A 16380-nucleotide genomic window follows, 5' to 3' on the forward strand; every position below is an offset into this window, starting at 1 on the left:
GTTGAATAATGTATATAATGTATTCTGACGTAATAGGTTTTGTTGCCCGACTTTGTTCACGTGAAATGTCAGAATAATAGTAGAGAGAATTATTTATTTCCGCTTTAACTTCTTTCATCACATTCCCAAGTGGGTCAGAAGATTACATAAACTCATTTAGTATTTGGTAGCATTTCCTTTAAAATGTTTAACTTGGGTCAAACGTTTCAGGTAGCCTTCCACAAGCTTCCCACAATAAGTTGGTGGAATTTTGGCCCATTCCTCCTGACAGAGCTGGTGCAACTGAGTCAGGTTTGTAGGCCTCCTTGCTCGCACACAATTTGTCAGTTCTGCCCACAAATTCTCCATGGGATTGAGGTTAGGGCTTTGTGATGGCCTCTCCAATACCTTGACTTTGTTGTCCTTAAGCCATTTTTCCACAACTTTGGAAGTATGCTTGGGGTCATTGTCCATTTGGAAGACCCATTTACGACCAAGCTTTAACTTCCTGACTGATGTCTTGAGATGTTGCTTCAATATATCCATATACTTTTCCTCTCTCATGATTCCATCTATTTTGTGAAGTGCACCAGTCCCTCCTGCAGCAAAACACCCCCACAACATGATGCTGCCACCCCCGTGCTTCATGGTTGGGATGGTGTTCTTCGGCTTGCAAGCCTCCCCCTTTTCCTCCAAACATAACAATGGTCATTAAGGCCAAACAGTTCTATTTTTGTTTCATCAAACCAGAGGACATTTCTCCAAAAAGTAAAAATCTTTATTCTCCATGTGCAGTTGCAAAGCGTAGTGTGGATTTTTCATTTTCATCGCGGTTTTGGAGCAGTGGCTTCTTCCTTGCTGAGCGTCCTTTCAGGTTATGTCGATATAGGACGCACTTTACTGTGGATATAGATACTTTTGTACCCGTTTCCTCCAGCATCTTCACAAGGTCCTTTGCTGTTGTTCTGTGATTGATTTGCACTTTTTGCACCAGAGAATGTTAATCTCAAGGAGACAATGCGTCTCCTCCTGAGCAGTGTGAAGGCCGTGTGGTCCCATGGTGTTTATACCTGCGTACAATTGGTTGTACAGATGAACGTGGTACCTTCAGGCATTTGGAAATTGCTCCCAAGGATGAACCAGACTTGTGGAGGTCTACACTTTTTTTCTGAGGTCTTGGCTGATTTCTTTTGACTTTCCCATGATGTCAAGTAAAGAGGCAGAGTTTGAAGGTAGGCCTTGAAATACATCCACAGGTACATCTCCAATTGACTCAAATGATGTCAATTAGCCTATCAGAAGCTTCTAAAGCCATGACATAATTTTCTGGAATTTTCCAAGCTGTTTAAAGGCACAGTCAACTTAGTGTATGTAAACTTCTGACCCACTGGAATTGTGATACAGATTATTGTGATACAGATTATTTAACTTATAATTCACTGTATGTAAACAAATGTTGGAAAAATTACTTGTGTCATGTACAACATAGATGTCCTAACCGACTTGCCAAAACTATAGTTTGTTAACAAGAAATTTGTCGAGTGGTTGAAAAATTAATTTGAATGACTCCAACCTAAGTGTATGTAAACTACCAACTTCAACTGTATGTTGACTATGACATGACAACGGTGTGTAGCAGTAAGTGGTCATGATATGAAGGTTTGGCTTAGAAAGTTTTTTTTGGCCTGGTAACAGACACTGTCTTCCACAAGCGAAGGGAAAAGGTGAAAGGAGGAGAGTGTAGATGGTTGCGAGAATAAATTGTATAATGAGCAAAGTGATCATGCTGTTTTTATGTGGCTGCTATGAAAGTGAACTGTGTTTGATCAGAGGTGTATTAATTCCGCCGATTCTGCTTAAATTATTTGTTAAACGGAAGCAAACAGAATTAAATGGGGATAAACATACCTGCATTTGTCCAATAGAAACTCTCATTTGCAACTGGTGAACTAATGATTACACTCTAGATCAGCTAGATGGGCTCCCGAGTGGTGCATCAGTCTAAGCCACTGCATCTCAGTGCTTGAGGCGCCAGTACAATCCCTAATTCGAATTCAGGCTGTATCACATCCGGCCGTGATTGGGAATCCAATAGGGCGGCGCACAATTGGCACAGCTTCGTCCAGGTTTGGCAGGGGTAAGCAGTCATTGTAAATAAGGATTTATTCTTAACAGACTTGCCTAATTAAAGGGTAAATAAAACATTTAAAATAATAAAATATGCAGGCAAGCGTGTGCAAGGCAATATTGAAATGTTTCACCGTCTGTCACCTTGATAACAACGATTTCTCAACAAGTGCACCTACGTTTTAAACTTTCATTCATAGGCTAGGCTGCAGTAAAGTCATGGCTGTAGGAAAAATTTGACTATCATGTACTAGTCTAAACCTATCGATGTTACATTGAGCTAGGTGAATGGAAAATGAATGACTCATCAAATATGCTGCCATGGAAATAAGGCCAAACTCATTAGAAAAAATTATCTGCACTGATTAGCAGTCAATATTCAGCCTTTCCTGACACGGTTTAGATGACTGAAGCAGGGCGGTGCACTCTCGGATCAAAACGCTTACAGCCCCACGGTGGCAGATGGGTCATCTATAATGCAGTGCAACCTGCTTATTACATAGTTTCACATTTTCCGATGCTACATGTTCAACATCCCGTTTTGGATTTGCAAATCCACCGACGTACATGCATCACTTGCACACATTGTTTAAAGAAATACAGTAACAGTTCTCGAGAATGGTTAAATAGCACTGTAGCCAAGTGTCTCAAGTGTCTGTGCTGCTGTGCCAAACGACACGTTTGCAAGAGGCGAAAAACACTCAAATATGACTGCGGTCTTTGGTGGATTTGGGCAGCATGTTTTGAGCATCTGAACAACTGAAGATCTTACTCATCTTGAGGATGACCGCTCGCTGGAGGTGCTCTCACACCCTTTCTAGCGCTTTTTCCCCCCTCCACCCTTTTATTTGTTTTATTCCTGGCTACTGCTGCTGATTAGAGAACCAAGGATTTGAGGATTTTGCATTCTCTTATTTATTTACTGGTTATTGTGATGTGAGGCGTAGGGTAGAGAACCTTAGCGACATAACGCAGCTTGGAATGGATTCCTACGGGGGTGCACTGGATTAATTTTTTCAACAGACTAGGAGAGAGACCGTGGATGTTACCGATGAGTTGGAAGGGGGTAGAGCTAACAAGAGGGTGTGTGGGGGTGTTTGTAAGAGAGGGAGAGAGAGAAGCAGAGAGGGGAGGAGGAGACCGACAGTGACAGTGATTGGGAGAGAGAGCGAGAGAGAGCATGTGTGTGAGAGACACTTGTGGAGATCTGTCTGCTTCTGCTTGTGTGTGCATGAAGTCATTTGTTTGCCATCCCTGCCAACCTGATCAGATTAAACATGTTCTCTGCCCCTGCTTGAAAATGAAAAATGCGGGAAGTAGAGAGAGGTAGACGTGGCAATGACTTGCATGACCCTGCATGAGGATGTTATTGTCTGCTCCCCTCCTCGGGAAACTAGTGCAGTCTTGTATGGAAGTAGGGCCAGAACAAAGGCTGCAAATCCTCACTCTTCCCCAATGTGGGACTCCTCCTCTTGGGCATCAGACACCACAGTGACCCCACTCATCAAAATACATCCACCCACCCAAGATGGCTGAACGTGGGGTCAAATTACCAGGACTGAAACCTCCGGATGGTTCTTCTGACGGCAGAATAAGCTTGGCCTTTTATGTCATCATATCGTAGGTGAGATTAAGGGCTGTGGCAGGGAGAGATGATCTAGGATCAGCCTGAGTATGATGACAACACATCTCTGGGGATCTGGCTGGCTGTGGCATTGTCATGTCATACGTCTTAGCTGCAATCAGGGGACTCTCCAACAATATCCAGCCACTCTCTGGGGGGGGTCTAAGACCTCCCGATAATTTTGTACAATCACACGGCCCATCCGCAGGGAACTCGCCGCTGACAAAATATGTGCCCATGGCGTATGGCTGCGGCAGCCTTGGCAAAACAAATCACTCGGTCGCTGTGCTTTTCGATATTCATCAGCAGCCACATGGGGAAAAAGGCAATTTCACAAATGGGCCCGGTTTGACTATAAATCTTTAAAAACTTCCCACAACACAGCAACATGTCATGCTCCCCGGGCATAGCCTCTGCATGCTGCTAACTGAACTGGGGAGTGTCCAAGATGGCTAAAGCATAGAGAAAGACGAGGTAAACTACTACCACTGTAAATAGAGTTACAAAGTATAGGCCTACATTCTGTATAGTTGCAGTATACTACATCATTGTCATTGTACATCCTGTATTTAAATTAGTGATTAAATGACATCCATCAGGTATACCCTAAGGCGAAACAAATCATGCAGACATATACTACATTACCAAAAGTATGTGGACACCTGCTTGTTGGACATCTCATTCCAAAAACATGGGCATTAATATGGAGTTGGTCCACCCTTTGCTGCTATAACAGCCTCCACTCTTCTGGGAAGGCTTTTACACTAGATGTTGGAACATTAGAAGCAAGTCCCCGCAGCATTCAGCCACAAGAGCATTAGTGAGGTTGGAAAGAAAAGCAGAGGTAAAGGCACACTTACATTCTCAAGTGGAGAAAGCTGCAATAGCAGCCGTAGCTGAAGCCCAGGTTCTCTAAGTACCTGCCGATGATGAAAACAGAGAGCCACGACATCTGATAGAAACCCAGATGGCACCTCTCAGCGCAACTCAATGCACCTGTGAATATGTACACTGCCTCACAATTAGTGCAAATATGTGCAAAAGTATTTCTGTAGATTTCTTGCGATTTTGTGTGGTTTAATTTGTGTGAAAAGACACATTTTGATGCAACTTAATTTATAGGTAATTTATAGGAGGGGAGGGTCAATCTTCGGAAGAATCTTTTTTTTGTCCCACATTTAATTATTTAATATACAGTTGAAGTCGGAAGTTTATTTACACCTTAAGCCAAATACATTTAAGCTCAGTCACAATTCCTGACATGTAATCCTAGTAAAAAATTTGCTGTTTTAGGTCAGACAGGATCACCACTTTATTTTAATGTGAAATGTCAGAAAAATAGTAGAGAGAATGATTTATTTCAGCTTCCATTTCTTTCACCATTCCCAGTGGGTCAGAAGTTTACATACACTCAATTCATATTTGGTAGCATGGCATTTAAATTGTTTATCTTGGGTCAAGCGTTTCGGTTAGCCTTCCACAAGCTTCCCACAATAAGTTGGGTGAATTTTAAACATTCCTCCTGACAGAGCTGATGTAACTGAGTCAGGTTTGTAGGCCTCCTTGCTCACACACGCTTTGTCAGTTCTGCCCACAAATGTTCTATGGGATTTGTGATGTTCTATAGGCTTTGTGATGGCCACTCCAATACCTTGACTTTGTTGTCCTTAATTAAGCCAATTTGCCACAACTTTGGAAGTGACTTGAGGTCATTGTCCATTTGGAAGACCCATTTGAGACCAAACTTTAACTTCCTGACTGATGTCTTGAGATACTGCTTCAATATAACAACATCATTTTCCATCCTCATGATGACATCTATTTTGTGAAGTGCACCAGTCCCACCTGCAGCAAAGCACCCCCACAATATGATGCTGCCACCCCCATGCTTCACACTTGGGAAGGTGTTCTTCAGCTTGCAAGCCTCACCCTTTTCCTCTAAACATAACGATGTTCAAACAGTTCTATTTTTGTTTCATCAGACCAGAGAACATTTCTCCAAAACGTACGATCTTTGTCCCAATGTGCAAACCGTAGTCTTCAGATTACCTCAACAAATTGACAACTTGAATGCCAAAGGTCTGCAAGGCTGTAATTGCTGCAAATGGAGGATTCTTTGACCAAAAGCAAAAGTTTGAAGAACACAATTCTTTTTTCAATTAAAAATCATTATTTATAACGTAGTCAACGTCTTGACTATATTTCCTATTAATTTTTAAACTAATTTCATGTGTGTTTTCATGGAAAACAAGGACATTTCTAAGTGACCCCAAACTTTGGAAAGGTAGTGTAAATGATGAGAAATGCTCAGTCTGAAGCAATTCGGCTATGGGTTTCACAGCCCTATAAGGATACAAATTATATCAGCTTAAAAAAGGGTTTATTTACAACCTATGGGTTATAAGATGTTAAGAATGGTGTTATAGGAGAGGCTGGAATTAATTAAATACCCTAAGCTATGTTCAATGTCAGCAGCAATTTCTAATGAGAAATGCTTAGTCTGAAGCCATTCGGCTATGGGTTTCACAGCCCTATAATAATGATACAAGTCATACCACCTTAAAAGGGTATATTTACAACCTCTGGAATATAACATGTTGGGTAAAGTGGTATAGGAGAGTCTGACATACTTGAGTTCAATCTTTGCCAATGAGAAGAAACAGGGGCCTAGCTTCGTCCTTCATGACTGGGAAAATCCTCGATTCTAGGCCGTAGAAAATCCTACATCTCATTAGATCAGAACAGAATGGATCAATAGTGATTCATGTTACGTGTTTACATCCTACAAAAAGGATAGTGTGATATTTGTCTACCCATATGATGTGAATCATTGTCAGGGTATTTGATAGAAGCTTCATTAACAAAAGAACACCATGGTTGTAATGACAAACAGGTAGTTTGAAAATGTGTAAAATGTGTTTGTTTTGGGTCCACACTGGTAAGTTAACTTTTGTAAATTATACAGAGGGTTTTCTTCTGAATGGTCAGGGAATAGCACTTTCCATTCAGCTTCAGGAAATGTTGATGTAAGACTTGATCACACCTGTAGAGACTAATTCTATACGTTACCCCATTGTTGCGTATCCATTGTTCACTAGACACACGAAATCTGCTGAAATACTTTTTGTACGAATTGAGTGTGAGATTGCGTTGACACTGCTCAACGGCCTCGTGACACAAAGCCATTGAGACCATCGCAGGTCAAGTTAGCAGTGGTCAACATTGATACAGTCAGATGCTACAATACAGAAACAGACCTCCGATGTGAAAAGTCAAGCAGGGACCTGTCAGTCCTACAGGAAACCAGCATAACACCGACATAATCTTTCCACTTCAGAACATGATTGCACACTATACAGGAGAGATTATCAATGTAGGAGAACAACCACATAACAAAAGAGGGTCCAACCAAGCCCACCTGCCATCTCGCCAGCCACAGTCGGCTGCCTCCGGAGAGGATTCACCCAGACAGTACTCAGCCAATACTTCAGGAGCTAAAAATGTAACCAAGTACCTGATACGTTGTGAAAATGGTGAGTTCTGGACTTCTGAAGTTTGACGACCATCCAGAAAACTATTGGGCCTGGAAACCATCCTTCCTTAGCAGCACCCAGGACTTAAATCTGACAACCAGAGAAGAGCTGGACCTACTCTCCAAATGGCTGAGTCATCTGAGCAGGCCAAGAGAATAAAATAGGTGCATGTACACAACGCAACAGCAGGGCACACACTTGTATGGCAGAGCATTGAAGACTGCTATGGTTCACCTGAAGAAATTGAAGACGCACTTCTGAAGAAAATTGAAGATTTCCGAGGATAACAAATAAAGACACCAGAAGTTGAGAGCTTGGGGACCTGCTTCTAGAGCTGGAGTCAATCCTATCATAGAGAAGCTTCCTACAGCGTCAAAATACAAGGAAGATAAATAGCGTTGCATTCCCACCTTTTTCCTTCTTTGCCAAGTTCATCCTAAACCAAGCAAAGCCACACAATGTTCCAAGCTTTGCCTTCTTGAACACGAGGCTATAGCTCTTCAAAGATTGAGAAACCACCTACGAAGCACAACAAAACACAGAACACCAGTGTCCATAAGGAAGACAGAAGTCTCATCTGAGTCTGAAGCCAACCAGACTCTCAGGGAAGAAAGTTGAGGACCCAGGCAGTGTTGTTCCACAACAATCATCATCAGATGAGAAAATGTTGCATTTTCAGGAGCAAGATACTAGATAAAGCTTAAGTCTAGTCTCAAGGACAACCACATGTTACAGATGCTGTGCTTCAACCAGTCATCTCGCAAAAGATGGTGGAGAAGGGGTGCTGTGCAAATAATGTGACAGTGATAGACATCCATCCACGCTGCATCCGGGGCCAGCCTCATGGAGAACTCCGCTACCAAGGAAAATCATGGCAGAAAGCAAGAGGAGAGTGCAACACTTGCAGTAACCTCAAAGTACACTGAGATATGTGGAGTTGCATTCAGCTCTAGGTCATGCTTTAAGATATGCTAAGACAAAGTGTAACCCGCAGGCCACAGAGAAAGGCGTTCAGAACGTACGCTGTCTGAGACAAACAAAGTAATAAGTCTTTAGCAAGAACCAAGTTCTTCGACCTCTTTGCTGTCCGAGGCGATTCCGCTCCATACACTCTGAAGACATGTTCAGCAGTTGTGGAGACATCTGGGAGGAGCGGAAGCAACTACATCATTGAGTCAATGGAGGGCAAGGCACAGCTCACTCTCACCACTCACATAGAATTGGACATGATGCCAGACGACAGATCAGAGAACCCCCTCACCTGAATTTGCACGTCATCACCCTCATCTGAAGCCAGTCACAGACAAGATTCCAGTACTCTTCCCAGACCCAAGCAGGAGGAGGATTGCTGTAAGAGATCTACTGAGAATGCACTAATCAGAGATGAGTACAATGGGCCGCACAATGCACACTACGCGCAATGTCTAGACCTAGGCTGGGTCATCATCGGGGAGTTACGCATGTCTGGACGGAGCTCACAAGCTAGCGGAAGTGAGCCTTCACAAAACAAAAGTGCTACACAATGGACGCACAACATTCCTTAGCCCTTGCTCTAACAGGATCCAGATCAAGGCGAGACTGGTTAACACAACACTGCGCCAAGGGACCACAGAGCTGGTTGGAGGCCGCCATCCCAACCAGAGATACAGACAACCTCTGAAGTGTTTGAAGGAACGATGACAAGTCAGCCCCATCCGTCAAAGATCACATCTTCCCCCGAAATCATGGGAAGTCTTCATGGACGAGTTGAACAGCTGGGTAGATCCCCTACCTTTACGTTCACCCTGGTGTCACCAACAAGGACAAGTATCCCGAGAAGAGTAGCCATTCACAAGAAGAGGTGTCCTGTCCTGTCCACGGTCAACAGCCTGTACAACCCCTTAAGGTTTGTAGCACCTATAACGATGCAAGGCAAGGCTCTAATGGAGAGATTTCTATACTGAACATGCAAGGCTGTGGAAGCTGTGGAAAGACTCATTGATGGAACACGAACAGCTCACCATCAAAGGCCACATGTACCTTTCTCCTTGTCTTTCCCACAGCAGAGAGAACTGTGTTTTCTCAGATGCATACACGATGGCCAAATCAACTGGAGCACAACTCAATGGTTGACATCAAGGGACAAAGTCACGTTAGGTTCATCATGGGAAAGTCCAAACTCGCATGACCTGCTCACACTGTTCTACACCTAGAGCTTTGTGCCGCAGTCTTAAGCAGTTGAGATGGCACACATGATCAACAACGAAATGGACTTTGAGATTCATGCAGTGAAGTACTACACAGATAGCAAGATTGTGCTAAGATATATTCACAACACACCCAGAAGATTCTACGTGTCAGAGTTACACGTATCAGGAAGTATCAGGAAGTCCACACACCCAGACCAGTGGCATTACATCAGAATTGACAATCCTGCATGAAACTAGGCCTGTGCCAACAGCTGCCTACAAGCACACCAACTGGTATTCAGGTCCAGCCTTCCTGACAAGAACAGAGACAGAAAAGACTACTCAGTCAAAGATCTTTGACCTTGTCAGACCAGATACCGATACAGAGTTCCGGCCGCAAGTCACAACCTTCACTACCAAAACTATTGGATGCCAGCTTGGCTCACACAGGATTGAACGATTCTCCAGCTGGAAGTCGCTCACCCAAGCAACAGCAAAGCTCATACACCTGGCCAAATCCTTCTCTAGGGCTAATAACAGTGACAAGTGCAACAGCAACCATCTTGCACCAGCCAAAACCACCATCAGATGCGTACAGCAAGAAGTCTTCAAAGAAAACAAAATCAGGCAACTCACAAGAGGTCACCAAGAAAGAAAAAAAATGAAAAAAAGTGGTCATCTGAACTCCATCATTGATGAAGACGGGTTGATGGGAATTGTAGGCCGCACAACAGCAGTTGATATGACGTGGGAAGAGAAACACCCCCTCATCATCCCCAAGAACCACCACATCGCCACTCTGTTGGTAAGATACTACAATGAGCAAGTTGCACACCAGGGCGTAGTCCAGTCATCTGGATTGTGGATCGTTGGAAGTAAAACATTGGTATCCAGTATGGTCTATAAGTGTGCAACCTGCAGGAAACTCAGAGGAAAACTGGAACACCAAAAGATGTCAGACTAATCTGCAGACATACTTACCTCAGCTTCACCATTCACTCATGTTGGACTGGATATCTTCGGACCCTGGAACTTCACCTCTCACCGGACCAGAAGAAGAATAGCCTACGGTTTACTCTCTGCGCTAATGTTCTCCTGCATGAGTACAAGAGCGATCCACATCAAGTTGATTGAGTCTGTCTTCCACCAGCTTCAACAACACTTTGAGAAGATTCTTCTCTATCCGAGGACCTGCGAAGCAACTCCACTCAGGTCTCTGAGTACTTACATTCAAGATCAAGGATGCACAGGGACCTTCTATGCTCCTCATGTGTCGCATATGGGAGGAGCTTGGGAGAGGACGTTGGGAGTCGCTCATCGCATTTTGGATGACATGCTGTTGGAACACACAGTTCTCACCACACTAATGGCTGAAGTCATAGCCATCATGAACGCTCAATCCTTAGTTCCAGTGTCTACAGATCTGGAGATGCCAGCAGTCCTGACACCTGCAATGCTGCTGACACAGAAGAATAAAACAACAGCACCCCCAGGCGACTTCGACCTCAACGATCTCTACAGCAAGCAATGGAAACAAGTTCACAGTCTCGCAGACACATTTTGGAGACAAGAATACCTGGTGACACTCCAGAAAAAGGCAAGTTGGCAAATCTAACCGGCAAGTTGGAGATGTCATCTTACTGAAGGACACTCAGATCCACAGAAACGAATGGCCTGTTGGACTCATCGTCAAAACTGTACCCAGCAGTGGCAAAAGTTTGAAAGGTTGAAGTCAAAGCCGTGAAACAGGGTACCCTTAAGGTGTACTTCAGACCTGTCTCCGAAGTCGTCCTACTCATCACAAAAGTGATATAAAAGTAATTTTATTTCACCTTTATTTAACCAGGTAGGTTTAGTTGAGAACAAGTTCTCATTTGCAACTGCGACCTGGCCTAGAAAAAGCAAAGCAGTTCGACACATACAACAACGCAGAGTTTCACGTGGAATAAACAAGCATACAATCAATTATACAATAGAAAAAGTCTATATACAACATGTGCAAATGAGGTAGGAAAAGGGAGGTAAGGCAATAAATAGGCCAGTAAGTAATTACAATATAGCAATTAAACACTGGAATGGTAGAACGTGCAGAAGATGAATGTGCAAGTAGAGATACTGGGGTGCAAAGGAGCAAGATAAATAAATAATATACAGTATGGGGATGAGGTATTTCGATGGGCTATGTACAGATGGGCTATGTACATGTGCAGTGATCTGTGAGCTGCTCTGACAGCTGGTGCTTAAAGCTAATGAGGGCTATATGAGTCTCTAGCTTCAGAGATTTTTGCAGTTCATTCCAGTCATTGGCAGCAGAGAACTGGAAGGAAAGATGACCAAAGGAGGAATTGGCTTTGGGGGTGACCAGTGAGATATACCAGCTGGAGCGCATGCTACGGGTGGGTGCTGCTGTGGTGACCAATGAGCTGAGATAAGGCGGAGCTTTACCTAGCAGAGACTTGTAGATTAAATGGAGCCAGTGGCGACGAGTATGAAGCAAGGGCCAGCCAACGAGAGCGTACAGGTCGCAGTGGTGAGTAGTATATAGGGCTTTGGTGACAAAACGGATGGCACTGTGATATACTGCATTCAATTTGTTGATTAGAGTTTGAGGCTATTTTGTAAATGACATCGCCGAAGTCGAGGATCGGTAGGATGCTCAGTTTTACAAGGAAATGTTTGGCAGCACAAGTGAAGGATGCTTTGTTGTGAAATAGGTTTCTAGATTTAATTTTGGATTGGAGATGTTTAATGTGAGTCTGGAAGGAGAGTTCACAGTCTAACCTGACACCTATGTATTTGAAGTTTTCCACATATTCTAAGTCTGAACCATCCAGAGTACTGATGCTGGGCGGGTGCGGGCAGCGATCGGTTGAAGAGCATGCATTTAGTTTTACTTGCATTTAAGAGCAGTTGAATAGTTGAAGAGGTTAGTTAACACAGTGTCCAAAGAAGGGCCAGATGTATACAGAATGGTGTCGTCTGCGCAGAGGTGGATCAAAGAATCACCAGCAGCAAGAGCGACATCATTGATGTATACAGAGAAGAGAGTCGGCCCGAGAATTTAACCCTGCGGCACCTCCATAGAGACTGCCAGAGGCCCGGACAACAGGCCCTCCGATTTGACACACTGAACTCTATCAGAGAAGTAGTTGTTGAACCAGACAAGGCAATCATTTGAGAAACCAAGGCTATTGAGTCTGCTGATGAGGATGTGGTGATTGACAGAGTCGAAAGCCTTGGCCAGGTCAATGAATACAGCTGCACAGTATTGCTTCTTATCAATGGTGGTTAAGATATCGTTTAGGACGTTGATCGTGGCTGAGGTGCACCCATGACCAGCTCTGAAACCAGATTGCATAGCGGAGAAGGTGCATGGGATTCGAAATGGTCGGTAATCTGTTTGTTGACTTGGGATAGATATAGGTCTGTAGAAGTCGGGGTCAAGAGTGTCCCCCCCTTTGAAGAGGGGGATGACCGCAGCTGCTTTCCAATCTTTGGGAATCGCAGGCGACATGAAAGAGAGGTTGAACAGGCTATTAATAGGGGTTGCAATAATTTCAGCAGATAATTTTAGAAAGAAAGGGTCCAGATTGTTTTGCCCGGCTGATATGTAGGGGTCCAGATTTTGCAGCACTTTCAGAACATCAGCTGACTGGATTTGGGAGAAGGAGAAATGCGGAAGGCTTGGGCGAGTTGCTGTGGGGGGGTACAGTGCAGTTGACCGAGGTAGGGGTAGCCAGGTGGAAAGCATGGCCAGCCGTAGAAAAATGCTTATTGAAATTCTCAATTACAGTGGACTTATCGGTGGTGACAGAGTTTCCTATCCTCAATGCAGTGTGCAGCTGGGAGGAGGTGTTCTTATTCTCCATGGACTTTACAGTGTATTTAAACTAAGTGAGAACTGTTCTGATAGACATATAGTTATCTATACATAGTATTATAGTGCTCTATTGCGCTACTCTGTCATCTAGTGGCAAACTTCGTGTTCAGAGCTCATTCCAACAGAAACATACAGAAACATACAGATAAGCTTAATCTTCCTTACCTACTAGGCCTTTGATACGTTTTTAAGTAGGCACCTTTGGTTTTTGAGTCATTAGTACATGCTTTTGTTCATTCAAGCTGTGCTTTCTAGAAGATTAACATTTTTAAAAGTTTATTCTAGGCTTTAGGGATGCAATGGTGCTAAGCTAATGTGTGCTAACTAATCACCATAGGAGAATACATTAGGTGTTAGCATGTTAGCTATCTTTTTGACATGCAACTTAGCTTCCTTTACTTTATATTGTTGTGTATCTGGCTAATGTGAGTGCCTAGGTATCTCTATGTTACAAGATGATACAGTTGTAATTATATTTTAATATGTGTATTGCTGTTTTAGTAATTTTGTGGCACTTTTCCAGTCAGGTAAATTGTCATCCTTTCTGCAATGTCATGTTGACTATCTAGACCTATTGTATTGTTAGCTCGTGATGGTTCATGCAGGAGTCTATTCTTTGTGTACGCATTTATGTATGAATGTGTACAAATAATTTTCTAATAACATTTTCTTTATTCTGTACTTTACAGTTTTGCAAAAATCATCTCACTAAACATAAAAAAATGGTGCTCCTGCCTCCGGGGTCTTTATTGGGAGTTATAAGCTGTCTGCCAAGCTTTATACTTACACATATTGTGAGGGCAGAACAATCGTTTCTACTTCACAATAACAGCACTTACATTTGACCGAGGCAGCTCAAGCAGGGCAGAGATTTGACGAACTGACTTGCTGGAAAGGTGGTGAAAGTCAATGAGCTCTTCAGTAAGGCCATTCTACTGCCAATGTTTGTCTATGGAGATGACATGGCTGTGTGCTCTATTTTATAGACTTGTCAGCAACAGGTGTGGCCGAAATAGCCAAAACCACTCATTTGAAGGGGTGTCCACATCCTTTTCTATATATAGTGTAGCTATGGTGTCTATATGTTGCATTTGTAATATAAATCTTAGTTGTACTCACAATATGTTATATGCACATTTCATATGTGTTTTTGCTTATGATCTTACTTGCATATTCCATCCTCTGGGTCTTCCAGGCCAAACCTCTCGTCGAAGGATAACTGGATTCTCATGTTGTCATTGGAGGCCACTAGTCTCCAGACCAACACGGTACTCCTGGGGTAGGTGAGTGGGAAGTCCGGACTATGGATCACTCCCTCTCCTGTGACGGGGATTATCTTCTCATGCTGGGAATCTTGGACTCCTTGGAAAAATATTTGGGAAATGTTACTTTTATATTATATTTACATTGGTAGAAGAGTTGTTTGAGATAAGATGAAAGATTGTGTAAAGATGAATAGGAATGGTCAACTTCATCCCTGCTGGCATTGCAATTGTGTTTTTTAAAGATGTTGGCCATTTCAGGACATGGTAGAAACCTACTGATGCACAAGGCTAAGAAGAAAAAAACGTTTTGGATGGCAATGTATTGGAATAATGAAATGCCATACTTATAACAATAAACCTTATATCCATTTTTGGGAAATGCAAATGGGGTGGAAGCCTCACAACCTCCAATATAATACAATGTAAACACAGAAAGAAGTCATGACGATACAGAAGTAAGTAAAAATATCTCTGAGGAAAGAGGAAGAATGCGCAGACTGTTCTGCCAGGCTAAATATCCGAACACCGAACTGATAAAGAATAATTTATTCGACAGAGGCTATGAGTTACCAGCTAAATGGCATCTTCATTAAATATTGATCGTCAGAGCCTCTGATAATATTTGAAAAGTAATACAGTGGAGTAATAAAAGTATAACTTAATAAATGGTTATGAGACCTCTGTGTTGAAATGTGGACACGGTTTTATGTTCTGTCAACGCAGCACCGTTTCAGAGAGTTGATGTGGATCAATGCAATAATCCTCAAATCACCACACACTAAGTTTTTACTCACAAGAAGTTGGTTTCTGCTGGTAAGAGTGCAAGTATGAAACATGTAAGGTCTGCTTGCAATGTCATTCTCACTATAGTCTCTGTCTGACAAATAATCTACTTTTGTTAATCGAAGGAAGAAAAAAAACTGTTAAAACATTGAATGGTCAGAGGGGCAAACACTAAAGCAGGGACACTTATGATTGGGGCCATCATACTGTATTTGAGTAGGCCAAAATAATTGTTCCAGTTTGCCATTTGGCATAGTAAAGCATCAGTCCACTACCCCTGCCTAAACAACTGAACATCACAACATCTATTAAGCTTAATTTATTTTGTGAAATAAATAATTGCCTGAACACTACCGTTTTACAAAAGATCAAGTGTTGCCTCAAGAAGCACGTGTCCTTCCCTATAGGGGCAAAGTATTTGAGTGACTTTTACAACCACAGCAGAGAAAAAAAAACATCTCAAAGCTTCCCCAACACCTTTCTGACACTATCGTTTGCACAAATCTCTCACCGCTGTCAGCGGTTCCTTTAAAAAAAAAATTACAGCTACAATACACTATGATTCAGCATCTTGTCTCCATAAACTCCTGGAATGACTTAACGAGCTACCCACAACGGGCCGGTTTCCCCCGGGACCTGCAGCCAAGGGATCTTAAATCACACCCCTCACGCTGCCCCTCTACACTCCCTCTCTCCATCAGGGCCTGTCACCTCAAGGAGAATACACTGTCAATAATTTGTCTGTTTGCCAGCCTACCGGCCCAAAATTCACTGCCTGTCTCCCACCTGACCACCCACCATGACAATAATAGCGAGTTGAACCAATCTCCTAAGAAACAGTGTCGTTATGATGTCACATATAGATGTATCAGGGAGATCGGCTTTAAAACAGGCAGCTTTGAGGAATAAGAGGAAAGTAAGCTTTTCCAGATGAACAATTGGATTTTAATTGCGCAGGATTGCATTTCCATTCTCTAATCAAGAGTCAGGCAAAGGGAGACTGTGCAGAACCATCTCACAA

General features: G+C 42.9%; 1 protein-coding gene across 1 annotated transcript in view; it reads right to left on the reverse strand.

The window, feature by feature from the left end:
* Nucleotides 1-16380, reverse strand: part of LOC115129551 (platelet-derived growth factor C-like) — a 98898-nt gene that overhangs the window by 39486 nt on the left and 43032 nt on the right. The window contains exon 2 of the mRNA XM_029660006.2: nucleotides 14478-14673. Within this exon, the coding sequence (XP_029515866.1) occupies nucleotides 14478-14673 (196 nt within the window). The remainder of the gene's footprint in view (nucleotides 1-14477; nucleotides 14674-16380) is intronic.

Source organism: Oncorhynchus nerka, linkage group LG5 (assembly GCF_034236695.1).
Source record: "Oncorhynchus nerka isolate Pitt River linkage group LG5, Oner_Uvic_2.0, whole genome shotgun sequence".
NCBI lineage: Eukaryota > Metazoa > Chordata > Actinopteri > Salmoniformes > Salmonidae > Oncorhynchus > Oncorhynchus nerka.